The sequence below is a fragment of the Lepisosteus platostomus genome, chromosome 8 (assembly GCF_059453375.1).
Source record: "Lepisosteus platostomus isolate fLepPlt1 chromosome 8, fLepPlt1.hap1, whole genome shotgun sequence".
Lineage (NCBI taxonomy): Eukaryota > Metazoa > Chordata > Actinopteri > Semionotiformes > Lepisosteidae > Lepisosteus > Lepisosteus platostomus.
In genome coordinates this window covers 45,932,042-45,956,100 of record NC_142618.1, presented here as the reverse complement: position 1 = coordinate 45,956,100, position 24,059 = coordinate 45,932,042, and the positions used below count along the sequence as shown (strand labels likewise).

At 38.4% G+C, this 24,059-nt stretch overlaps 1 protein-coding gene across 2 annotated transcripts in view; it reads left to right on the top strand.

Moving 5' to 3' along the window:
* The window catches only part of LOC148657432 (F-box/LRR-repeat protein 7), a 133,040-nt gene that overhangs the window by 51,750 nt on the left and 57,231 nt on the right, over nucleotides 1-24,059 (top strand). For both annotated transcript variants that reach the window (XM_088643699.1, XM_088643698.1), the window contains exon 2: nucleotides 2,071-2,160. Coding sequence is in view for 1 of the 2 variants with exons in the window: in XM_088643698.1 (XP_088499824.1) it covers nucleotides 2,071-2,160 (90 nt within the window). In the remaining variant the exon portion in view is untranslated. The remainder of the gene's footprint in view (nucleotides 1-2,070; nucleotides 2,161-24,059) is intronic.

Genomic DNA, 24,059 nt, shown 5'->3' with positions numbered 1-24,059 from the left:
ACCTGATCATGATATTTGAGAAAATATCCTTAATTAACAGCTGTAAAATTGGGTTCTGAAATAGAGCTGCTCTGAAATAAAATATAACAATGAATTATTAATGTTATCAATAAATAGCTTTGCCTTGTAGTTTTACACAATCAAAGTTTAAAATGCTACCTACTCATTCTTCAGTTTTCCTTCTTCTTACTTTATACTTTGTTTAAATAATGAGTAAATACTGAATACTGTATATTCATTATATGCTCTCACCCTAGCATTCATGATGGGTGTACAGTGTAAAAATGTGAACAATTTAATCAAAACAATTTCAAAGTGTATCACCTCTGTTCTTTTGTAAATGTTTTGCTGTGTTAAATAAGACTATACCTTAATTGACTATTGTTAGGGATAATTTCCAAGAGAAAATTGTTTTGTATAGCTATACATTATATTTTTTAGGTATGCATGATCAATCTGTGCATCTTTTCATTTTGGGGATGGGAAACCTGTACTCCATAGAGTTGATGGGATGTCATCAGCACACTTTCTAATTTCGAATTAGAATTGTGTAAGCACAGCTTGTACCTAGGCCAGTTTTGAGCCACTTCAGCTAAACATGCCACAAAAAATTACTTTGATTGGTAAGATCTACAGTTTAAAAGTGACATGAACAATTATGAAAATCTTAGTTTGATTGGTAAGATCTACAGTTTATTGGTTTAAGTTGGATTTTACTGTCTAAACAAGGCAATAAGCTCAACGAGTTAAGGGTTATAAATTACAGCTCAAACTATCAGAATTCTTCTGGGTTTTGCTTAAAGTCACAGAGGATATCATGTTTTATGTGCTTTTGTGTGGGGAGGCTGGGTTGCAGACCACCTGACAGAGAAGCCTGAAAATGAAAACTTTAAACTGCAGAGGATGTTATAGGCCATAAAATAATTAAATGCATAACTTTATTTTTCAGTAGGTAGCTGCATCATCTGCAAAGCAAAGGGTAAAGGCTTATTCCATGCCGAAAGAAAAATACTTTTGGCTGTGTAGCCTTCCTTTAGGATGGGTTCCACAGTTGAAATTTATTTTCTTTTCCTTTCAGCATGGAATAAACCTTTACCTGCATGTTATTTTTGTCTCCTTTCTGTTCACAATTGTTCATATAACCAAATGACACCATTTATATAATAATTCTATAGACTTATGGCATGATTCAAGTGTTTCACAACCCTTCATAACTGATGACCTGAGAAATGATCAACATCATTGGCACTTCCATGTTTTCAGATTACCCCAATTCCATCAACCTTGCAAAAGCTGCATCTCTTTCGGAGCATGTGTCAGCAAAAAAACAAGATTTGTAAAAATAACCTTTAGGGACATACCATTATTTAATCAATGTAATTACAGGAGAGTTCCATTGACTGTATGTAGTAAGGCAAAGGCAATATAGTATCTGAGCACACAGTTAAATCAAAAAGACCAAAGTGCCTAAATGTTGGTCTACAGTGTTGCAACACCTAGAGAAGTCCTTGCCTAGGGACTTCATGCTAATAACAAATCTAATGTTGCTTATGAGATAATTTAATAATAATCCCCCCAAACTACGAAATTATCATTTTGGGGAAAGAGGTCTACTTTTGTGTGTTTAATATTGTTTCCCTCTGGGGTTCGTTAACCTCCGATTGCTGTACAACATAAAAGCTTCACTCTGACACATGTTTTAGAGACACAGGATTCTAGGCTTAAAACATTACGAGGCTAGGGAAGGAATTACACATCTGCAATGGGTGTGAGTTGTGAGGCTGTTGTCTTCTGCAGTCAGCATTGGTCTGCGAATAAGATAACAACGATCAACTGCAAATCATCACAGTAATGCAGCTGCGCTGACTTCTGTGTGGTTGCAATTAGTGTTAAAAGTAAAAGAATGCCGAGTGATTACTGTGATTTTCAATGCGTGACAGCCAGTCTCGTAGTACCAGCTTTCTCGCATGCACTGCGATGGCGATCGCTGGTAAAGGTCGTTAGATTTCCTTTCCCCCTTTCGTTTGCTAATTGTGCTGATGCTATTTTCTGATCTGCTGTGTTGTTTAGGCAAAGGCAGTTCAAGCATCTCATCCGACGTGAGTTCAAGTACAGATCACACACCGACAAAAGCTCCAAAGAATGCGGCTACCAGCGAAGGTAAGGCATCTGGACTTCATTAGTATCGCCAGCCCCCTTGCACAGCATTGCCTATTTTTGGAAAAACTGCCTTTAAGCTTTAAATTAAAAACAAACTTTCCCCTTCGGGCTTCACGAACATCTCCCAGCGTTTTAAAAGAACCCCTTCCCTGTTTCGTTCATCCTGGGCACATGTCTTTCCAAAAGAAAGCAGACTCTCAGCTTCCATCCAGTGTGGCCCCAAGGTTGAGGGCCCTACCTGCAGATCTGTTTTTTTTTTTATATGATGTGTCTTCAAGTTCATGGGTATCAAGGGCAGTACCATGGCGCAGAGCTTAGCATTGCTGCCTCACAGCGCTGGGGCCCTGGGTTCAGTTCTGGTAGGTTAATTGGCTCCTGGGAAAATTGGCCCCTGGTACAAGTTTGGGCCTGGCTTTATTTGTGTCTGCGTGTGTCCTGCAATGAACTGCCTTACCCTGCTTTACGTCTGCTGCTTGCTGGGATAGGCTGTGGCTCCCTCTTGACCCCCAGATTGGAAGAACCGGTTAGAAATAATTGGATGAAAATGTGTTAATGCAGTAGGTAAATCTCTAATGCCATAGTGTGTTGAAGGGTCTTTTGCACAGCCTGCTAACACTCAGATACAGCAAACATACATTAGGAAATGGAAGAAGTATGAGGGCACCAGTAAAAGTTTAAATGCAGATAACAATCATTTCTCCTCTAATGCTACTGCTTGTTAACCATTGCCATATGGTTGTTGTTTTTCTCGAGAGTAAAAAAGTGAAGACTATTACTGTAATGCTAATCCTAATGGTTTCATAAAACAGACACTGACAATAAATTGAAATACGCGTCAGTGTACGCCTGGGGTACATTTAGATATGGCAGAGTAAACTCTGAAACTATATTTTTCTAATGTCAATCACCATGTTTGTAGTGCCATGTTTTGTATAATGCAATTTAAATATAGTTTGGGGATGTGATTTTTACATGGCTCTCTTTCGTGGGCTGCCTGAAGACGTTCCAGGAAAATTAGAAACATGCTGCGGAGCAGACATGAACAGCCGAAACCAGAGCCACATTTCCAATCAATACTCTTGAGCTGAAGATGAAACTTTACGTTGAAACGTTGCTTTGTGTCCCCCCCTACAATTTTATTGATGGCAGTTGTGCAAAGTCGTCTTGCTGCTTTTGTTTCCTATTTTGTTGTGAACCTTAATGGCCGTGCTCTAAAACTTGGCACCCGCTCGTATATTTTGACCGATTTGTTTTTCTGATTAGAACACTTTACATGGCAGCTGCCAGGCAATTACTCAATTCCCATGGAATTTATATTCTGTTATGAAACGTTTTTTTGGTACAGTTTTCACGCATGAAGATCAAGTTTATTTTAGGAGAGGCGAACCCAGAGACACGCAACTGCGAGATGATGTATGAAACCTTTGTTGAGCAAGCTTGTGTGCTGATATTGGCAGCACAATTAACCTGCTCCTTGTTTTGACTTTTAAATACACAATTTAGATAGCTGACTTCAGATTAGGTCTGTGCTAGCTATTTTAGTTAGTGCATGCAATAATTTGTCTTCTCTGACTTGGCGCCACAAGAATAATAGCAGGGAGTGCCATATTCTCCAAAGTAACAATAGTCCTCAACTGTGGAAAACGTCTAGAAAAAGCTGCTTTAGTTTTGTGGTTTGTGACAGTTTTATTGAGAATCCAATTAGTAGGCAGCATCCTTGCTGGCTCATTATACTTGAAACCAGAATGGCAATTCAGGACATACGGCTTCAGGGCAGGAAGCACTGCATGCTGGTTCTGTTAAACAGCTCAGCGCAATGGATTGCAAGTCATCAAGCAGAAGCGATTTTTTTTAACTGCTCCGATAGGCATCTGTGCATGGTTTTAGAAGAAACAGCCTTTTGTAACAGGACTCGCTTACTGCGTTTTTTACCTACATGCTAAATGGAAAAAATATATATATTTGCCGGAAAAAAGGGATGTTTTTTGAATATAAGAAACACTGCTGCTATGCCAAAAAAGAAAACTTTTTGCAGCTTTCATTTGTATTTAACAAACCTATTGGAGACCAATACTGGACGTCATGAGTTGTGTGAGAGAGGCACATACAGTATTTCTCATTTTGCACCCCAAGCACAATTACGAATCATAAATGCTACCACAAACTCAGTATATATCAGTATAAAGTGGCAGTCTTTTTTCAGAAATAAAAGAACACATTTTCATGCATTCTTTATTGGTAGTAAACTAGCGCTATTCATAGCTGTGACACAATTTAAGGTTTTACTATGTACAGTTCACTGTAAATAGACTATAGTTGAAGGGTTGGCATGGTGGAGCAGTGGTTAATGTTGCTTCCTTGTGGTGCTGGGGTCCTGGGTTCAATTCTTGGGATGTTCTCCCTATATTTGTGTAGGTTTCCTCTCAGTGCTCCAATTTCCTCCCACAGTCCAAAGACACACTGGTAGGTTAATTGAATTCTGGTGTGGGTGTGTCTGTGTGCGCCCTGCATTGGATTTATATCCCATCCAGAGTGTGCCTTGCCTCGTGTCCATTGCTTGCTGGGATAGGTTCTAGCTCCCTGTAACCCTGATTGGATAAAGCAGTTAACAAATAGATTGATTTGACTAAAACTAATATTTGTTTTGTTTGTTTTATCTCTTTTATTATTACTACTGTGATTTATTTTGGGTTTACTCGTGTGACCCTTGTACCAGCAACAAAGACATTTGGCCTCCCTAGTTCATTTGGTTGCTAATTGATCCAAGAATCTGATCCAGTCATTTATTTAAAAACAACAAAGTATCAGCATTGATAATATGGCTGGATGGCTTCTACCAACTTCTGCAACCCTGCAACATCTGGTTCATTTTTGACTACTGATTCTGAAGAAGTCCATTGGCTTGACTTTGTCAATGCCTTCGAGAATTTTGAATACTTGACTCAGACCTACTTGAAGTCTTCAGTCAAATCTAAAATGAATCGAGCTCTTTTACTCTGTCAGTTGCAGGTCATTTCCTTAAACCCAGGAATAGTTAATCTGGCCACTCATCTCAAGACGGAGTGCAGAGCAGAAAGATCTGTTTCTTATATCTCAAAATGTTTGCCCCAAATGTTCACGGTATTCTTAACGAGGTCTTTCTGCCCCATTGTCTAGAAGATGTGAATGATTGGTCAACATAAACACCTCAGTCTTTTTCATAATTAGCTTCTTCAAGCTCTGTGTGTCCCATGACACAGTTTTCGTTTTTGCTACTTGCAGGCAATACTAAATTTGCTAAATAAATAAATCCCAGGTGTGTGCTTAGTCTAGAATTTTGTGAAACTCCTTTGCCACTTCTGCAGGGGTAGCTAATTCACATCTTTTGACATCATGTTGGAAGACAGTGGCCACGCATGCTTCCCTCCAACACGCATTGCTTGAATACTTTTTTCACTCTAGCTGTCCCACTGTCTACTGCAGAAGTAGTGTTGACCACAGGAATTGTAGTGCTCTATGTGAAAATGCTGTCATTTTATATGTGTCCAGCAATTCACTGGGACACAACAAGCTAAGTGTACCCTGGCTGAGTCAAGACCCCTGTGACCCACTCCTGGTGACATCGTTTGTTACTGCTTTGGGATCCCTTGCATAGCACAGAGCAGTGGTCTCCAATGCTGAGAGGCTGATGTGTCTGCACTTTCATTCAATTTTTAATGACCTGCATAACTAGTTTATTTCGCACATTTTTACAACTTCTCCCATCTCTTCGGATGCTAGTCCTTTTCAGAAACGAGAAAAACTGCCAACACACAGGTAAACATAAGCTAAACGTAGACATGGCTATGCATTTATTTCTGCCCTATATTATTATATGATCTTTTTTATTTTAATGTTCCATGGTTCAATCTGAAAGTCCAAGTCTATTGTCATTATAACACGGTACCATCTCCTGTATTGTTTCTTGTAATTGTGAAGCTCTTTCTCTTATATACTGTAGTTAATGCTCAAGTCTGGTTTTGTGACACAGACTGAACTTGGGGCTTTTCTGTTATTTCAGATAAATGACCTCGGGTTCTGCTTCAAGACCGTCTTAATCCTTCAGACTTTTAAATTGTTTTGAAGCAGCGGCTAAAGGTCGCAGTACATACTGTATATCTTGAAACTGAAAAATGTGGGGAGGCCTAAACATTGTTCAGTTAAAAAAACGTCTCAGAAGCCTGCAGGCGGTCAGCTTTCCTGATGCTCAGGACTATTTGCATGTGTGCTCCGAGCTCAAAGAAATATCTCAAAGGCTTCCCAGGGGCTTCAGATATTTTGAATGTATTCTTTCAGCCTCTCCTGTCTTTCTCTCACATCTCCATCCTGTCTCTTACACAAGGTTCTCCAAGAAGTTAAAGGCAGGTATGTATGAAAGTGAATATTTTAAACTGTGTTCAGAATGAAATGAAGTCCAATGATTTTGTTTTACGATCATATTGTGTCTTTATTCATTTCCGGAGGAAATGGAACATGGAGGAAATATAACAGATATTTTTCCTTTTGTGAGGCATTATCTTTGGTGGACGTCAAGAAATTACACAGTTCATTGCTTAGCCTCATCATGTTGACCACATGCCATACAGTGTAGTCAAATGAATTTATTGTCTATCTCAAAATATTGATATTCTATGATGTGTGTAAGGAAAAATCTGTATCTTGTGGTTAAAATGTGTTCTTCTTAAGATGCTATGTTTTGCTTTGCTTTTTTCTTTATGGTAAATGTCCATGATAAAAATATGGTACTATACACAAATAAAATATCTGACATTGGCAGTATGTTGATAAACCTGAGATAAAAAGGCTGTGAAAGGTAACTGAGTAACTTTGCGAGCTTGCGATGAGTGATTGTGAGATGTTTTGGTAGATTGGATCTACAGCAGGCAAGTTCTCCTCTAATTAGCTCATTTCAAAGGGCATTATCTAGCCTGCAGCTGAGGGACAGAAGGACAGTAGGCATTGTTCTGAGTGCAGCCTTTCCTCTGACCATTTCCCAAGCGACTGAACCTTCTGGCATTCAGCCAGGTGGGTGAACACAAGTCTCTGTTTATTCTGTCTGCCTCCACACACTTTAGTGGTCATTCCGAGCAGGCACGCAGTTCAACAAAGGCATGCAGATCTGCAAACTCATCAGTGTGTGCCCCTGTTTCAGGTCAGACTCGACCCCAGTCTGTGCAAAAGAATTGCTGTTATTAATGCTGTGATTCTATTATGGCACTTTATGAAATTGTGTCTATTTCAGGGGTAAAGGAATGATGACTTTGGAACAATTACTGACTTGTTTAAAAAATACAGACTTAGCTCTTGTATTTGTGTACTCAGATAAATTAAATAATCCACTCACAAATTAGTTATGGGGAGGACTTACAAAATGTGCAGCATCTAATTACACTATTGATATGTTAAGGAAAGTGAATGTTGGAGGGTCATCGGTGAGTATTCTGCAGAGGTTATTCTGTCTGGTTATTCCAGGATGTCCAGTGTCCAGTGCCTGAACCATTTGATTATACATTGCACTGAGTATAATTTTATTACTTCTAAGATGTGGTGTCAGCACAGTAGCATTAAACATAACATACACTTTATTGGCCATATACAATTTCTTGCATTAGGAATTTGTCTTTTCACATACCCCAACTTGCTCTATGAGACACACAGACAGGAAGAGAAGCTTGGGGTCAGAGCACAGGGTCAGGAATTTATAACCCCTGGAGCAGTTGGGGTTAAGGGCCTTGTTCAGGGGCCCAACAGAGTAGGATTCCTCTACCAGCCACGGGATACAAACCAGCAACCTTCCAGCCACAGGCACAGATCCTTAGCCACAGAGCCACCGCTCCACACTAGGCTTTGTAAGTCTCCCTTTCTGAATGCAAATGTGGAAATAAAATAAATATCTCTATGTATGGTAGCTGTAGGCTAAATATGAATGTTCGCTGATTACATATTAAAACACTTTGCTTTCCGTTTAAATGATGACTTGTCTTGATACATGCAAACCATAGGGGTTAGTTTTCTACATTCTCAGTGTAGCAGCTGTCTTAAGGGAAGGGTGCTGGCAGTTAAAGGTTTAAAGTGTTTCTTGAGATGCTCTATTCAGTATTTTAAATACATGGTATTTCTTCTGTTATTCCTTAAAATGGGGAGTGAAAACTACAGTGTCTTCAGTGTCAATCACGGATGGTTTTCTGATCATCTTGAAAAACAGAAAAATGCACAGAAACCTTTTTAAGGATACAAACTGATGATTTGAGTTGCAATTTACTGTATTTGCTTTATAAGGGGTTACCTGTCAACTGATATAACAGTCTTGAAGTTCTCAGATCCTGGGTAAGATTCCTGGCTGGGCTTCCTTCCAGTGCAGTTTGCACGTTCTCTACTATGTGTGTGGATTTCCTCTGGGTGCTTTAGTTTCTTCCCTCCCTCCAAAGACATGCTACTGTAGTTAGCTTAAATGGTTTCTCTCAAGTATGCGCAAGTGTCTTTCAACGGAGTGGCATCAAGTCTCAGCAAATGTCCTGCAGCAAATGTCCTGCTTTCAGACACATTTCTCAAGAAGAGGCTATGGATTACTGTGCTCCTTACCAGAAATAGGGGTATTTCTTACAAGATAGATGGAAGCACAGGACGGATAACAAAATATGGATTGGTAAATACACTCTTTTAAAAATTCACTGTTTGAATCTGAATTTTACTATGCATTAATTATGGAATGACAGTTATGCATGAGTGGATAAAATAACACATGTGAACCATCAGCAAAGATTTTATCGTCTGAAATACACTGAGAAGGTCATTGTTTATATTTTAGAATGTCAGTTGACAATTTTTTGACATTCCGGTGCATAAAAACATTTCACAGCCCTCACCTGGGAAAGTGGACTAAAAATGACATTCCTTGCCTTCAACTTCATTTTCAATCGACATTTTGAATATCCATCAGTCTTACAATTTCAAAATTTTTCTTCCCTGTTTCAACTAGAATTTCATCATTTTAAAATATGATCAGGAATATCTGAAAAGGTTACCCTTCTTTGCTACAAACCTTTCAGTTAAGCCTTTTTTATCTTTGACATAGTTTTCTCTTAGCATTTACCATCCATTTTCCCTTTGATGCCATTTAATTATTATTAATATTATTTAATGTTGTCATACAGTTTACATCAAGTATTTCTTCTTAAAAATTAACAAAACTTGAACTTGGTGCCAATAGCTTTGAAGTCACAATCAGTGTATTCAAAATGCAGCTTTCATCAGACAATTCAGGGATGAATTTATTCAGCACTTAAACATCCAGAATCATGAATTTCTTGTTTTGCATTGCCTTGGCACATCTCCTGGTCTATTTCCTCAGAGGCTTCTTCCGGAAATAGGAGTCCATGACGAACTGGTCTGTGTTCTCTGCATTTTTTAACTATGCAATTTATAACTACAAAATTTTGAAGGTTGCAAATATAAAGTCCTAACCACACTGCACTGCCACATTCCTAAAAGATAACGGTAAGGAATAGACCAAAATACTGTATGGTATCCCTGAATTTTTTATGAAGAATTGCCATAGGCCCCAGTAGTATAGGAAAAGTTTCTAATAGCATAAGAAACTGGCACAAAAAGTGAGGACTATTTTGAATCGCCATAAATACGAGTTGCAGTAAAATATTTGGAGCTATTTAAACCCAGCAGGTACACTAACAGCTCAAATATTTTCAGAGTGACCTTTTACCTTCAATAATTGAAGACAGGCGTAATACCTGGCACTGTGACAAATAATAGAAAAGGCATACATCTTGCTTAGTGGATTGGTGCTACATTTCTTGCTGATTGGACATGTAAAACTCAATTTATCATGTCATTTTTTCCTCTTATCAACTTTTTAATTTGTACCACCACCCCCCAAAGGCAACAGGAATTTGGGCGGTAGAGAGCTCCATATAAATATTGTCAAGAAAGACAAGAATCCAGTGATACCAAGGAAAGGAATGCAGAGGTTCCCAAAGTTCCAACATATTTTTAGCTGCGGTGAGGCCACCCAACCTGATTCATTTCTGCTGCTATGAGAGATCAACTTTGGAGTCATAACTTAACAAGAGCCAGAGCAAGTGCAAGCAAGGAATATTCTTGTCTAAAGTGTCTATAGTGGACATAGAGGAAGAAACTTGTCTCTACATCCAGATAGTCCTAAAAGGATTAAACAGGGGTTTTTCAGTGTCCCATGGGTAAAGCATATACAGTATGTTCAAGCAACTCAGGGCAAGTTTCATTCAGCTACATTGACAAGGGTCATGTATACACTCACACAAAGCTGTTGCAGAACTACTAAAACAAGGTCAAAGCAGGTCTGAAAATGAACTTTGAAAATATGATGATGTTTAGCAGTTATGTTGCTCCTAAGGAAAACCTTTTAGCTACACATTGTGATCACATTCTGGCCATTGTCTCAAACAGTAAAAAGAGACAAAGGACCTTTCAAAAAGTTAAGTATGATTCAAAAGGAGATTCGACCTTGTGCTTTAGAATGAAAGCCTTTGGCAAGTGAGTTGCCTGTATTAAGATGTACTGTAATAGTAAATTTCTAAAAAATGAGAAATAGATGGGTTGGAGCCCACACAAGTGTACCTAACATCATTGAAAGAGTGAAGAGATTAAAATGGCAATGAGCCAGGTGCATAGCAAGAAGAATGACTCACAGTTGGATCAAAAAAATCCTGGACTGGAAGCAGGCAAAGTCCATGAATTTGCAAGGAGCACATTGGACGAGGATAGCTGAAGATAGAATTTCTTTGAGGTATTTTCAGGCAGGACTTTTTCCAGCAATGAATTGATGAAAACTAAAACTGGTGACAGTGACGATATAATTCAGTCCACCACATTGTAAGAAATACTCAAAATGATCATAATCCATTTTTTTCAGCATACATTTGCCTTATTTTGCTTACAGTATTTGCATAGTAATGATAAAAAAACAGATCATACACACATAAGTGTTTTCATTTTCTGTGTTGATGATGAAGCAGTCTGGGCCACGTTTTTGGAATAAGAAATTAGCAGTCAGCATAGAGTAGAATTTCAGATTTTCTAAAACGTCTTTATTTCTCCAACATTTAATGTTAGCTGGAGAAAGAAACTTTTACATGCCTTCACAGTGCTTCCAGAAGTGAAAGTGATTGTGTTTGACGAGCCTTTGGCAATGTCTAGCTACATCTGTCAGCTCTAGCTCCATGCCCAAAGATAGCCCTGCAGTCTGTGTAGCTTGGAGGCTATGCAGTATGAGGAAACAGGGCCTATTTGTTTTGGATGCAAAACCCAGGTTGTAAAGAAAAAAAATCAAATTTGCTTCGTAAGTGTTATTTTGCATTTTTATTTTTTTACACGTTTTTCTCAAGTGCTTCTTTTTTCCCCAAGACTGAAAAAAAAACTTTAAATTCTGTTTTTATGTTATTAAAATAATAATCTTGTATTTTAAAATGTAATTATATATATATATTCCAGCATACCTCATGCTTTAATTTAACCAGACATGCCAGCAATCGGTGTCAAAAACACTGTAGTCCTAAGAACAATTCTGCCAAACGAGCTCCATCCATTAACTTCTCAGAGTCTATGTTACATGGTTTCTGGATTATTTCTATCTAAACAACTCTCAATAGGTTCTCTGGTCAGATTAATTAGCAGTTTAATTTTCTGTCTACAGTGAGAAAGAGTTTGGCAAAACCAAGCACTGCCTTGCAATAGAAGAATCGGTCATGCATATCACCAGTATCACGTATCACCAGTTTTATGGCACATTAAGGGCTGCTAACTTACTGCAAACCAAGCGTTAAGGCACCTTAAAATTGGGCAGACCAAAGGGTAAGATAAAAGGCAGCAGTCTTGACATCTGTCAAGCTAGCAAGTCCTTTTAGACCACAAGAAAACAAAGACCACACATGGCGGTTGGGTGGAAGAGAGTGTAACAGTGGGAGGAGCCATGGAGAACACCGGTAAAAGTCAAGTCAACGCCGTGATTTGGGAGGCACCAGTAGGGAGGGTGGAGGCACCAGTGTGAGGTGCTCAAAAACAACACTAAAAAGAAGAAGCACAACGGTTTGTAGCAATCATTAAGGAGGTTGCGTTAATTAAGAATTTTTACATCGACCACAGAAATGGTGCCCAAAATCATCGTGTGGAGCTTTTGCCCAAAGCGGTCAATGACAAATCTCAGATTGCACGGCACACAACGTAAGACATGTACTGTATGCTGGAGTATTTGTACAGAAAACATCCCCATCTGCTCAGAAACCTGGATGAGATCAACCATGCCTCTACAAGGAGTTTTCTCCATTGGTCAGCTGTAGCTAGTTGGTTGTAGCAGTACAGTAGCAGCTGCGGGATCATTGTGAAAGAAATAGCAGTGGAGTATTTCCATTGTTCCCCTGTGAGTGTGAAGTGAACCAGTTCAGAAAAGAAAACAAGGTGGCATGGATTGGATCACCGAAATACAGTAACTGCTGGAACCAGGGCATATTCCTTTGTTCTTATGCTGCCAATGCACATGTTAAGCTAGTGTTTTACAGTACATGCATTTACAATGAGAAAAATATGGAAGTTTGTGCTTATGTGATTCAAATTGTATTTCTTTACATAAAACCAGTCTCAAACAGATGTTCCAAGTTTTGCCATTCAAGTCCAGAAAACCTCTAGGCAGCTAAATGCGACAGTACAAGAGCTAGCAAGTTAGGTATTTGATATATTTTGATTATTTAACCAAGAAATGAACCATTTAGACCTAGCATTGGTGCTGCCAATGTTAATTGCACAAAGAGTATGAATTTAGTTTTCTAGATAATAAATTGCAGATAACTGGTAACTGTAGTGGAAAATTTGGAGTCACTTCACAGACTCTCAGTCCCTCCACAATAGAGCAAGGAGGAATCCCCTGTTGAAGGAAAAGCTGAGTGAATACAGGATTAACTTCTGCATGTTGCTATGTTCCAAGGAAGTTCACAAGAAAAACAGGTTGTCAGTCAGTGGAAGGTATTGAAGCTTTGGCTTAGACCCTGGATATTTTTTTTCCAAATCCAATGGTATAAATTCACTTTTTTAAGTTCACTCTTTATTAAATCTTTCCAGTTTTATGGCACATTGAACTGCATTCCTCAAATTGGTCTTTTTATGCTTAGGAGGATTCTTATGTGTCAAGTAAAGCATATGGCCGTAGTTGATAATACCGTTCAGGTTTCAACCCTGGTAATAAAATCAACAAACATAAAAAGCTGAACCTCTACAGGTCTTATTTTTTTCATTAGGGAATATCAGGTTCATTTCTCCTGAGCAAGTCTCTATAGGCTACTGACTGGAAGCTTAATTAAAATATGTCTTTGATCAAGAGCTCAATTTGACTGGTTATTTTTTAGCCCTCAAGGAGAAAAAAAACAGATTGATTTTTATCAGTACATGGTCATATGTAATTAGGTTTGCTGGCTTTATTAGCCTCCTGGAAGTAATCATCAGCTACCACTTTTACATCTTTAGAGCAGCTGTTCGTATAATCCTAGGCCAAAACTGGCTGAACATTAAAAAGCGACTGACATGAAACCTGTGAATGACTTAAACAGCCAACCAGGATATTTCAGTATAAGTCTGGATGAATTAAAGATGTCTAAAACATGACACTCACTAAGTTAATTGATCAAATACTGTGGGGGCATTATAGATGTAATGTAGACAGCAGGTAACATTACTTTCTGGTCCTGTATTTTCACTCACTTAGTGTGGCTCTCTTGCAGTGAATTGTCAGCAGTGGGATCATTGATGCATCATTTAGCTTTCAGACTAGTGCTTTCCTTCAATCAGTGTGTATTGTAAAAATGATTTCAGTGCCTACAGAATCAGCATACTATTGTGTCTCAGCCCTTTTCAGACATCCTGACCTGCTTTCATCTAAAATGTATCTTCTCACTGTTAAAATTGTTTTGGTTTTTTGTCATTCAACATTTTGTTTCACTTGAATTTGAACTCTGTACTGCCTCGAGGTTTCTGCCTAAGTGCAATGCAAAACTGCAGTACTGTAGATCTTGTGCTAAGTGACTACGAGCTACAGTGTAGGCAGATGTGTGCAGGGGAATGTCATGGTACTGCAGATATGTTTTAGTGTGGTTTGTTTTGACTTATGAAACCAGAGCAAACACTGAACCATAGTAAACTAAATCAGTCTATGTGTCCGTGGTCATCAGTTTGGTTAACAATATTTTTAATTGTATCCCTCTGAATTATTACACAATATAGTGATAACAAAGTCAGCTGCAGCTAGCTGAGCGGTACCTTATTTTTTCTGTAGATTCTTTAAATTTTTGTGTTGGCATTTTATCATTTTACGCTCAACTAAAAAATTAAGGTTTTGAACAGACCAACATATAATAGTCTAACATTCCATTTTAGGAGTCACTAAATTCAATTTTTCCATTGTTTTAGATCCATATATTATGGCAATAGTCACAGCTAAATTAAAATAATGCTTTGTAAGAATAGTATCGGACTAAAACGTTCTAAGAATTGAGGTTTCTCAGGAAATGTTCATGAAAGGTAAAGAGCAGTATAGCAGAGGTTTCCAATCGTGGTCTTGGGATCCACAAGCTTGTTGCCGTGCTATTTTTCATTGAAGCCGAGGTCTTTACGTGAATGAATCTCAAATTAAACCAGTAAGCTGCCTGGATAGAGCCTTTGTTCTTTTTTTCTACTCAAGCGTTTTTTCTACTCAAAGGTGGGAGGTTTTCAGTCACTTCAGAAGCATAATAGTTAAAAGGCAAACTCTTACGTGTTTAGTAACTGAGAACAATTAAAAAGTTAAAATTAAACCTATTATTAGTTCTATTAAAGGGTAAACTATTTAATCATTTTCAGTCTCCTAAGTCAAGGCGATTGTGCAGGGCTGGAATTCGATTAATCTTGACAAAATTAGTGGCATAGCACTGAATTAGTTGGATTGAGCCCTTGGCACTGACCTGTATTTTATGAGGGGCACTCCATTCCTGGGTGCCAAAAAGCTTCTGGTTTTCTTTCAACCTGAGCCCCTATTTAAACTCATCGTTTGCTTAATTGGACAACATGAAGCCGTTCCGTGTTTTTATGATGTTAGAGATGTAAAGAGATTTAAAATACAGCTTGCTGGCCCTTGAGGACTGCAGGTGGGCAGTCCCTGCTTTTGCAGGAAGAGGGTTTCCACTGGCTTTTTAACTGTGAAAGGATTTGTTAGGCATGCTCAAGCCAAGCAGAGGGCAGAAGTTTAGAGGCTGCACACAAGAAAGGTTATAAACGAAAGGAGGCCATTAAGCCCACCAAGTCTGTTTGTTATCAGTAGTTAATTGATCCAAGGATCTCATCCAGCAGTTTCTTGATAGAAACCAGTGTCTCAGCTTCAAAAACATGGCTGGGTGGCTTGTTCCAGACTCCCCAACTCCAATACAGTTACTGCATGTTGATATTTTGTGGACAGCTCATGTTGAAGTGGTGTCAGCCTTTTGTATTTCAGTGCAACATTGCTTTGGGGCACCAACTCTTCTTTATCCACCTACAGTATTGTACATGGCGTCTGAATACCTGGAGTTTGTCAATGGTTTGTCCCAGAGAAATGGAAGAATAGGCAGTAGAAGTAGGAGGATTTCCTGTGTTAATAGGAAAGGATTATTCATCTGGAAGGTGGCCATTTCTGTTGTGTTAATACTGATAATGTCCATTGCTAAGAGTTCAGAGGCATTAACAAAAAATGGAAGCAGTCATTTTTCTCTATGCATAGTCTCTGAATTTTACCAGAAGTGCTGTAAAGATTAAAATGTCTGCGTATTGTAACGGTTTCATGGTTATTGAGTGACACTTATTTAGCTTCAGTTTCTTTTGATTATTTTCACAATGTATAGACATATTTTTTCTCATCTTATGACATATCATTCTTAGCAAGGAATAAGGAAATTACCCAGTTATACTACGTTCATAATTATTTGGACATTCAGAACTCTCTCTAACTGACAGGACTGTATTTGGAGATATTTCTTCTCCCAGATTACAGCCATGTTTTATCAGAGCAACGAAAGTCTGTGAACTTTTCCTTTGCCTCTTGTCTGTTTGCGTCAGCGTGGAAGAATTTTTACATTACGAGTATGCAGAATGGATGTGCAGTAGTGTTTTATGAAGAAAGAGATGGCTTACGTCTTATCTCTATAAACATTGTAGTTAAACCCAAAGGCATGAATTCCCTCTCTCTTACATTGAGAATCACATAATTTTTCTATCTATACCAGAAAAGGAAAAACAGGATTGTTTTTTTTATAAAAAAACATGCTTATTTCTAAACAACATGCCATTTTTTTATTAGAATTTAATTATTATAAAGGATGGTAAAATATTTATATCGGACATCTGCACTAAAAACAGTCACCTTTAGCTATGTGCAATTCAGAAACCATGTGGGTTTCATCTCAAAACCTAAGAGGGTCAGATTGTCATTTCATCTTTGTTGAAGATACAGTAGTATGGGTGGCACAGTGGTGCAGAGATTAGCATTGCTGCCTTATTAATGCTAATTAATGTGCTAATTGGGTGGCCCAAGTGCAATGGCCTAGGCATTAATATCTTGTAACTTTATTACACCACATGTAGTTATTACTGGCAAAAAGACACGTGTTCTCGGCTATTGCCACAGAAGTAATATTTCTTGCCAGACTTATGCCTTGGATTTCCTGGTTGCTAGACTTGAGACCCATTGAGCATTTGGGGAATGAGCTGGCAGTACCAGTGCACAAGCACATGTAGATCTCACCTTGATAAGACAATTGGGACAGAGTCACCATCTGTAACCTTAATGCAAAGAATGCCCCACAGATGTACAGCTTGTCTTAGTGAGAGAGGTGGCCACACACACTGTCAGATGGCCAGCTCAGTGGCAGTGTAAAACCAGCCTCTTCCACACAGAAGAAGCCCCATTTCAAGGTTTGCATTCCCTTTATTACACAAGGCTACACGGTTAAAACCACAAGGAAACAAAATAAATTTCATCTCCCTTTGGAGATCTGTCTAGACTTTAGGTCAGTTCATCCTGCCTAATGGGAGGCAGGCTAAATTCTCCTCTCCCCACTTAACAAAACATATGAGATATACGGTAGAGTCACAACGCAGATTATTTACCCTTTTGGGCAAACAAAGGTCTCCAGCTTCCTATGCCCTTCCAACTCTCCCCATTATGCATTTACCGGGCTTATACATCTCAGGTGAATCTCGGTTTTAACCACCTGGGCTCAATTATTGAGCAGCCATTCTGGCTCAGTGCTTACAAAAGAGCCCAGGTTGCTGCCCCTTATGGAAGCTTATGAAAGTTTCCCAAGGACATTGCTAGTATTCCATTCAGGGATATAAACTCCCTCACAACTTCCTGTTGAACGATCCTATCAGATCTTTATTAGCGTAATGAGATAACCCGTGTCAGGTCTGTTCCATAAGATTTTGTCATTTCCACAAAATAACTGTCAGTGTGCTGCAGTTACAAGTCATAAGTTTCTTTTGATGGTCAGCATATTTGCTGGTACTGTACAGTATATGCTGAGTGTTAATGTTGTCATTATTACATCCTGTCAGATTCCTAAACAAGAAATTCTTATTTTGAAATGCACCATTATTAATAAGGAGATGTCATTTTGCAAGAAGCTGCAGTTCAGTTCAGAGGTGCGCTCTGTGTGAGGCTTCTAGGAGTCTGGCATTACTGGCAACTGCTAGACCAGTATCTTTTTCCAATTTTTTATTTTTGTTTGAGTTTGGTTTTCTAGCATCTGTCAGTAGACGTCTTGAAAATGTTTGTGGGCTTAAACAGCAACTAATTCTGGGATGTACACAGGTGTATAAACAAGTATGGATATCCAGTGCTTTATTGTTTGAAAAGCAGAAACGTGCTCTATACAGTAATTATCTGCATTTTACACATGCCTGACTGGATCTTCTCACTGTCAAGAGAGTTGTAGCAGGGCTGAGAGTGAAGCACTCTATATCTGTTCACTTACTTCCTCTAAAAGAAGAGGCAGGGGGCTCCCTTAATGTGATTCATAACGTACTTTTCAGGACTGTCTATCCCAACTGCTCGTGATGAAAAAATAAATTCTGGATATTGGAGAGCAGCAACAGGATCTGCCTGGAAACCTGATCTCTGTGTCTGGAAACATAGTTTCTCGTGTAACTCCTGGGGTGAGATACAGGTCACTGACAGAATGGCAAACAAACATGCTGGATAAGGAGAATTTAAAAGCTGGAGGAATAGGAGCTGATACCAGGCCACAGACAATAAAAATGGACCTGATAATGGACATTGTTGATGTCGTGTGCTCAAAATACTACCACTAATTTGCATCTGCCTCTCATATTGAATGTGTCAGAAGTGCTTCTCCATCTTTCTACAGAAAGAAAATGCCTTTTGGTTGCCTTTTACTGTATATTTATGTTCAACAAATTATACTTTAATACGACAAGTCATTTTAAAATAGGTAACTAAGGGCTGTATATTATTCAGTTCAATACTTTCATGCTTTTTCTGCGATTACAAATAGAACCATCAATTCAATTATCCCTATATAAGTTTTTGTCCCTTTTTTAGGGACACCTTATTGGGTACATGATATTAGTATACCACAACTTTTTAAATTAGATCTTTTTTGTGCCTCGATCTAGGCATTTTACAAAGAAATCTCAGGGGAGACATTTTGTCACAGAAACCTTTTTACAAACTTTACTTGGTAATAAACACATCATAACCTGCATTTATGAAATTTGACACAAAAGACCATTCCATGGAGAATCTTAACAAAAGCTGTGACATTTAAAGTCTTTATGAACTGCTATTTATGAACATTTTTTATAACGATATTATTTAATTCCTTGTGATAGAGAATGTAGCATTCATTGATGTTCGTTGAACATAAGTCTATAAACATTAATACAGCATACTCCATCTCCTTTGTATACTGTATGAAAGTGTTTTGCTTCTTGATCTGATATTTTTGAAGAATATTAGGGAAGCTGTTTCCTTATAACATTTTTGTGGCAGTTGCCTAATGATCTGTGAGACTGTGAATGCCTGTGACATTAGAAGTGGATTATTGCAAGGATAAATAATGTAATCTTGGAGCATTGGGGCACCTTTGCATTATACTCTAGTCAGAGTATAAATTATGTTTATTGTAAACAAGCACAATGTCTTAAAGTCTTTTAAGCTAATCTGCACTAATGATAGTGAGGAGCTATTACAGTTCCTCTTTCAAAGGTATTACTTATAAAGAAATATTTCCAAGGTAAGGCTTAATTTGTTAAAATATACAAAATGCACAGCCTGACAGTAAGTAACATTTTTCATGACACATACAGTAGTTTGTAGCTGAACTGTCGTTAAGAGAGAAGCAAGCAGCAGCATTTGGTGACGTTTTCTGTCTGTATACAAGTCCAGGTTTTTTTCGCCTCCAGTTCTTTTCTCCACTGCTAACTTACCTGCCTGTAGACAACAAAATGAACCAAAGTACGTAATTGTAGATGTGATGGAGATGAGGGTCATCTGATGTAACGTTTTCGTTTAATAAAAGTTTTTCCGTTCACGGCCCCCCCCAAAAAACAAATACATTTTTTGTATGAAACTTTGCTCCTCTTCACCTCCCAAGTTCTAACGGACTAGTTACATCACCAACCAGTAGAGACAATAAAAATGCCCGTAAAACAGTGAAATTTGACTTCTCCCTGGAAAAATAAATCTATGTTTTCCTTCGAGATACAGTTTGCCGGTTTCCTGTGGTTTTCAACTGTTGTGTGTCTTTTCTGTGTATATTCTGAAATTAAGTGACTGTGTAACCTTTATTGAACAGTAATGTTACTGCATTTTAACAAACAGTTAAAATGCAGTTTCACTCACTTAACGTGAAGATTCGCACAAACCCTCTCAAGCTGAAGAACAATCCAGAAACATGGAGGGCATGATGGAATACTGGATCATCAAGATATCATTGTCTCTAGTACTTTAGAGTACCATAGAAGACACAGTTATCTGACACACAAAGATATTTGGGTTCAATAGTAATTTGGGGATCAGAATGAAGAATGAACAGTATCGCTCTCAACCCATTCTCTTGGTCTCCTCCTGCTAGGTTCCTCCAAGCTATTCAAGGTACAATACATAACAGAATGTAGCACTTTGTACTCTACAGGCAATAGTGTGTTATTGTAAACCATCTATGGAGCCTAATCCAATACATGTTTGCAAGTAATTAGGCAATAATATATTTTATTGTATGTCTTGTGATGATCTGCTTTAATTATTAAAAACATTTGGAGTCGTAACCATGCATGGTAATTTTCGTGATGTGTAATTTTCGGTTTAGTACCATACTCGGCAGAGATTAACAGCAGAATGTATCACAACAGTTGTCTTTTTCAATTTGATATACTTATAAACAAAAAGATCTGAAACAGGGTCTCGCTGTACGTAGTAGCAGCCAGGGACTAAAGCGTGCCTCCTGCCGAATATCCATAAATGGTAAAACTAACCTTTTTAGAAGGGGCAGTTGCATGCGTGGAGAGTAAGGTTTTGATTTACAGTAATAATATAGCAAAGGCCTTGTTCAAAGCTGTATGCCTGCTGTAAATTATGAGCAATAAAACAAAGAATGTGAGGAGGGTTTTTTGCAGTGTTTCAGGAACAAGGGGAGGGAAGAGGCTAAAGCTTCCTCTTCAGGAAGAAACAAAGAATGAATCTGATCATTTTTTTGCAACTAGTAGCAATTGTCCGACCTCTTGCCAGCTGTGAGCTGGGAAATTGCCATTTAATAATATCGTGGTTCGTAATTCCATTTCTTTATTGCCAGTGAGGATAAGATATGTCCTTTCCCTGCCTGAGTGGTTGATGAAGTTGAGCACAGCAGTTTTTGGAAACATGTGATAAAACTAAGCCTTCATCCTCGAAGCCACACCAACAGAATTTTCTTTGGCAGGGAATGGGAAGGACTCTTGGAATAAGGCTGCAAAATGTTCAGCCAGGCCATGGAAACTTAATTGTAAAGTTAAAGTCTGAATGCTGCTTCTAATAAAACTTTCAGATTTATCGTGTTTTGGCACAACCGTAAAACTGTTGCACATGGTTTGGCCAGACAGAGCATTTGGTTCACAGAGGGTCGTCCATTTTAACTTAGGAGTTTTATGTGTTCTGTATAAAATCTCCAATAAATATATTGCATTTCTCTTCCTAATGAATTAATGAGCTCAGGCCTAGTGACATACAACAAGTAATGAGGAGTATGAAAAAGGCCAAGGTGAGAAAATTAAAAGCATTGTTTTGTTTGTTGTTCAGCATATTACACATTATAACACAAAGTCATTTTTAATTACTAGCAATAAGGTCAGAGTGATGCGTCTTATCTACAGTACATAGACATTTCTTGCATGCAACTCTGTGACTGTGCATAAAAATCATTTTTAAAGTTTGCTTTAAACCCAAACTCCAATCTTAAACCTAAATAAAACTCTTTATTGTAACCAAAAAAATTGTTATACCACTACATATAACCTGTGTGAAGGTGTTATATTGGCTACGTAAAACCACACTCCAATAAAATAGATAATATACTAATTATATGGCTTATTTGAGCTTAGAGTGGTAGGAAACATCTACCATCTATCTCTCCACTGTATACTGTATATGTATATTTTGCCTTATAACATTCTCTTTACTTATTTCTATACTTTGTCATTGTCTTCTTTTATGGTTGTTATTCCAGGAATTACAATGGAGTATGCTTACTCTATTGTAATAACAGTCATATCCTATTTAAGAGTGAATTACATGAAATTAACCACAATGTGCTTCGGTAGCAGAATGAGAGTTACTGTACATGAAGCCTATTTCATGTAGCTGGCTCATGGCAAACTGGTAAAAAGTGCCAGCAGCCATATCACCCTGTGGCTCACAAGTGGCAACCCACTGAAGCTAAGCAGGTGACTGAAGTTATCAGGTGTGAGCCTGGTCAGTACCCGGATGGGAGACCTCCTGGAAAAAACTACTGTAAGTTTGCTGCTGGAAGAGGTGTTAGAGGGGCCAGTAGAGGGTGCCCACCCTATGGTCTATGTGGGTTCTAATGCCCCAGTATAGTGACAGGGACACCACACTGTAAAAAGGACCCGTTCATGGATGATAGGAAAAACTGAGGTCCTGACTCTCTGTGATCATTAAAAATCACAGGGTGTTTCTTGAAAAGAGTAGGGGTGTTACTCTGGTGTCCTGGACAAATTTCCCATTGGCTTTTACCAAACATGGCCTCCTAATAATCCCATCTATGAATTGGCTAACTGAAATGATACTGATGTGTGGCACACTATACTGTAGCTGCCGTCGCATCACCCAAGTAGGGGCTGCACATTGGTGGTGGAGGTGGAAGGGAGTCCCCATTACTTGTAAAGCGCTTTGAGTGGAGTGGCGAAAAACATTATGTCCTGTAAATGTAAGGAGTTATTATAAAAAAAGATAGCAACGAAAATATATCAGACAACCAGACGCTGCGCACAGAGCACATCACATTAGCTGGAAGACAGCTGAGGGAGAAGTTGAAAAGCGATCCCTGAGATCTGTAGCTCTTCTCTTGTTGACATTAGCCTGTTGTTCTTCATGCATGGGTTCAGTACTCAGGCAGTGAACATGCTCTCTCTGCTGCCTGTCACAGAATGTGAGACTGATCATGGCTGTTGTACACTACTTCTAAACCTTAGCATCTTTGGCAACACAAGGCACCAACAATGCTAGATGTCAATGTGGCATTGCTGTCTTTTATTATTTCCATCCTCTTTCTTTGTAGTAAGCCCGATAAAAATGTGGCCAACGTCATTAAAACTACAGTGGTGATATCCATTAAGATAACAGCTACACAATGGCGTGGCTCGGAAGTGCAGAAAAATGATTGGAGTGTCTTGCTTAAGCTTTCTGCTGCAGTAGGGTACTAGGGAAGAGATGGCATAGTGGAGACAAGCCATCTTAGTTATGTCAGCCAGGTCCTACTGGGAAGGACCCAGAAGGCATCCATGGAAAACCCTTGCAGTGACTGGTTCTGACAGATAGTGGTAGTGATGGAGATGTGTGACCTGTAATTACTCCAGAGTACTGTAATTTCTGGAGTAAGCATATTTGTTATTAAGAACAATATGAGTCTGTGGCTGTATATCATGCCTTATATTCTTATAATTAGTAATAATAGTTATGTATTTTGCTCTATAGCATACAGTATAGGAAGTGTTTAACACAGGCATCACATTGTTAGCATTTTGAAAACAGAATTCTTCACAATTGAAACTTGCTCTATGTTCAGTGGTAGACTTGAGGACATTAACAAAATAACAGAAGTAACAACTGGAGGGCTATAAAGAGAAATGAACAAGTGAGATGCCCTGCCCTCTCATATTGATTTATTTATACAATTCCAAAAGGCAGCTGCATTTTGATTACAGTATTTTAAAACCTCTGATGACTATCTTAAAGACTGAAATGCCAAACACATAAAGAAAAGCCAAATACACTTCAACCAAATGCCATGATATAGCATTCTTTTCACCGAAGGAGATCAGAGTTGTATGTGTTTCCAGAGGGCCTAAAAATTTAACCAGCACAGCTGTCCTGGAAGCTACGTCCTTTCTTCAGAATGCTGTGGTTTCTCTGAAATCTCAGATATGCTTGTTGCTACTTGCCAAGTTTGACTTCCACAGTATATAACTGTAATGAAGGAAATAAAATTGGTACCAAAACCAGATCTGTGGAAGATTTCAAAAACACCTCTATGGCACGCTGTGCAGCCAACATGGAAAGAAAAGAAAACCGTAAAGGGATACTTCATTTAATGAAAAGATGT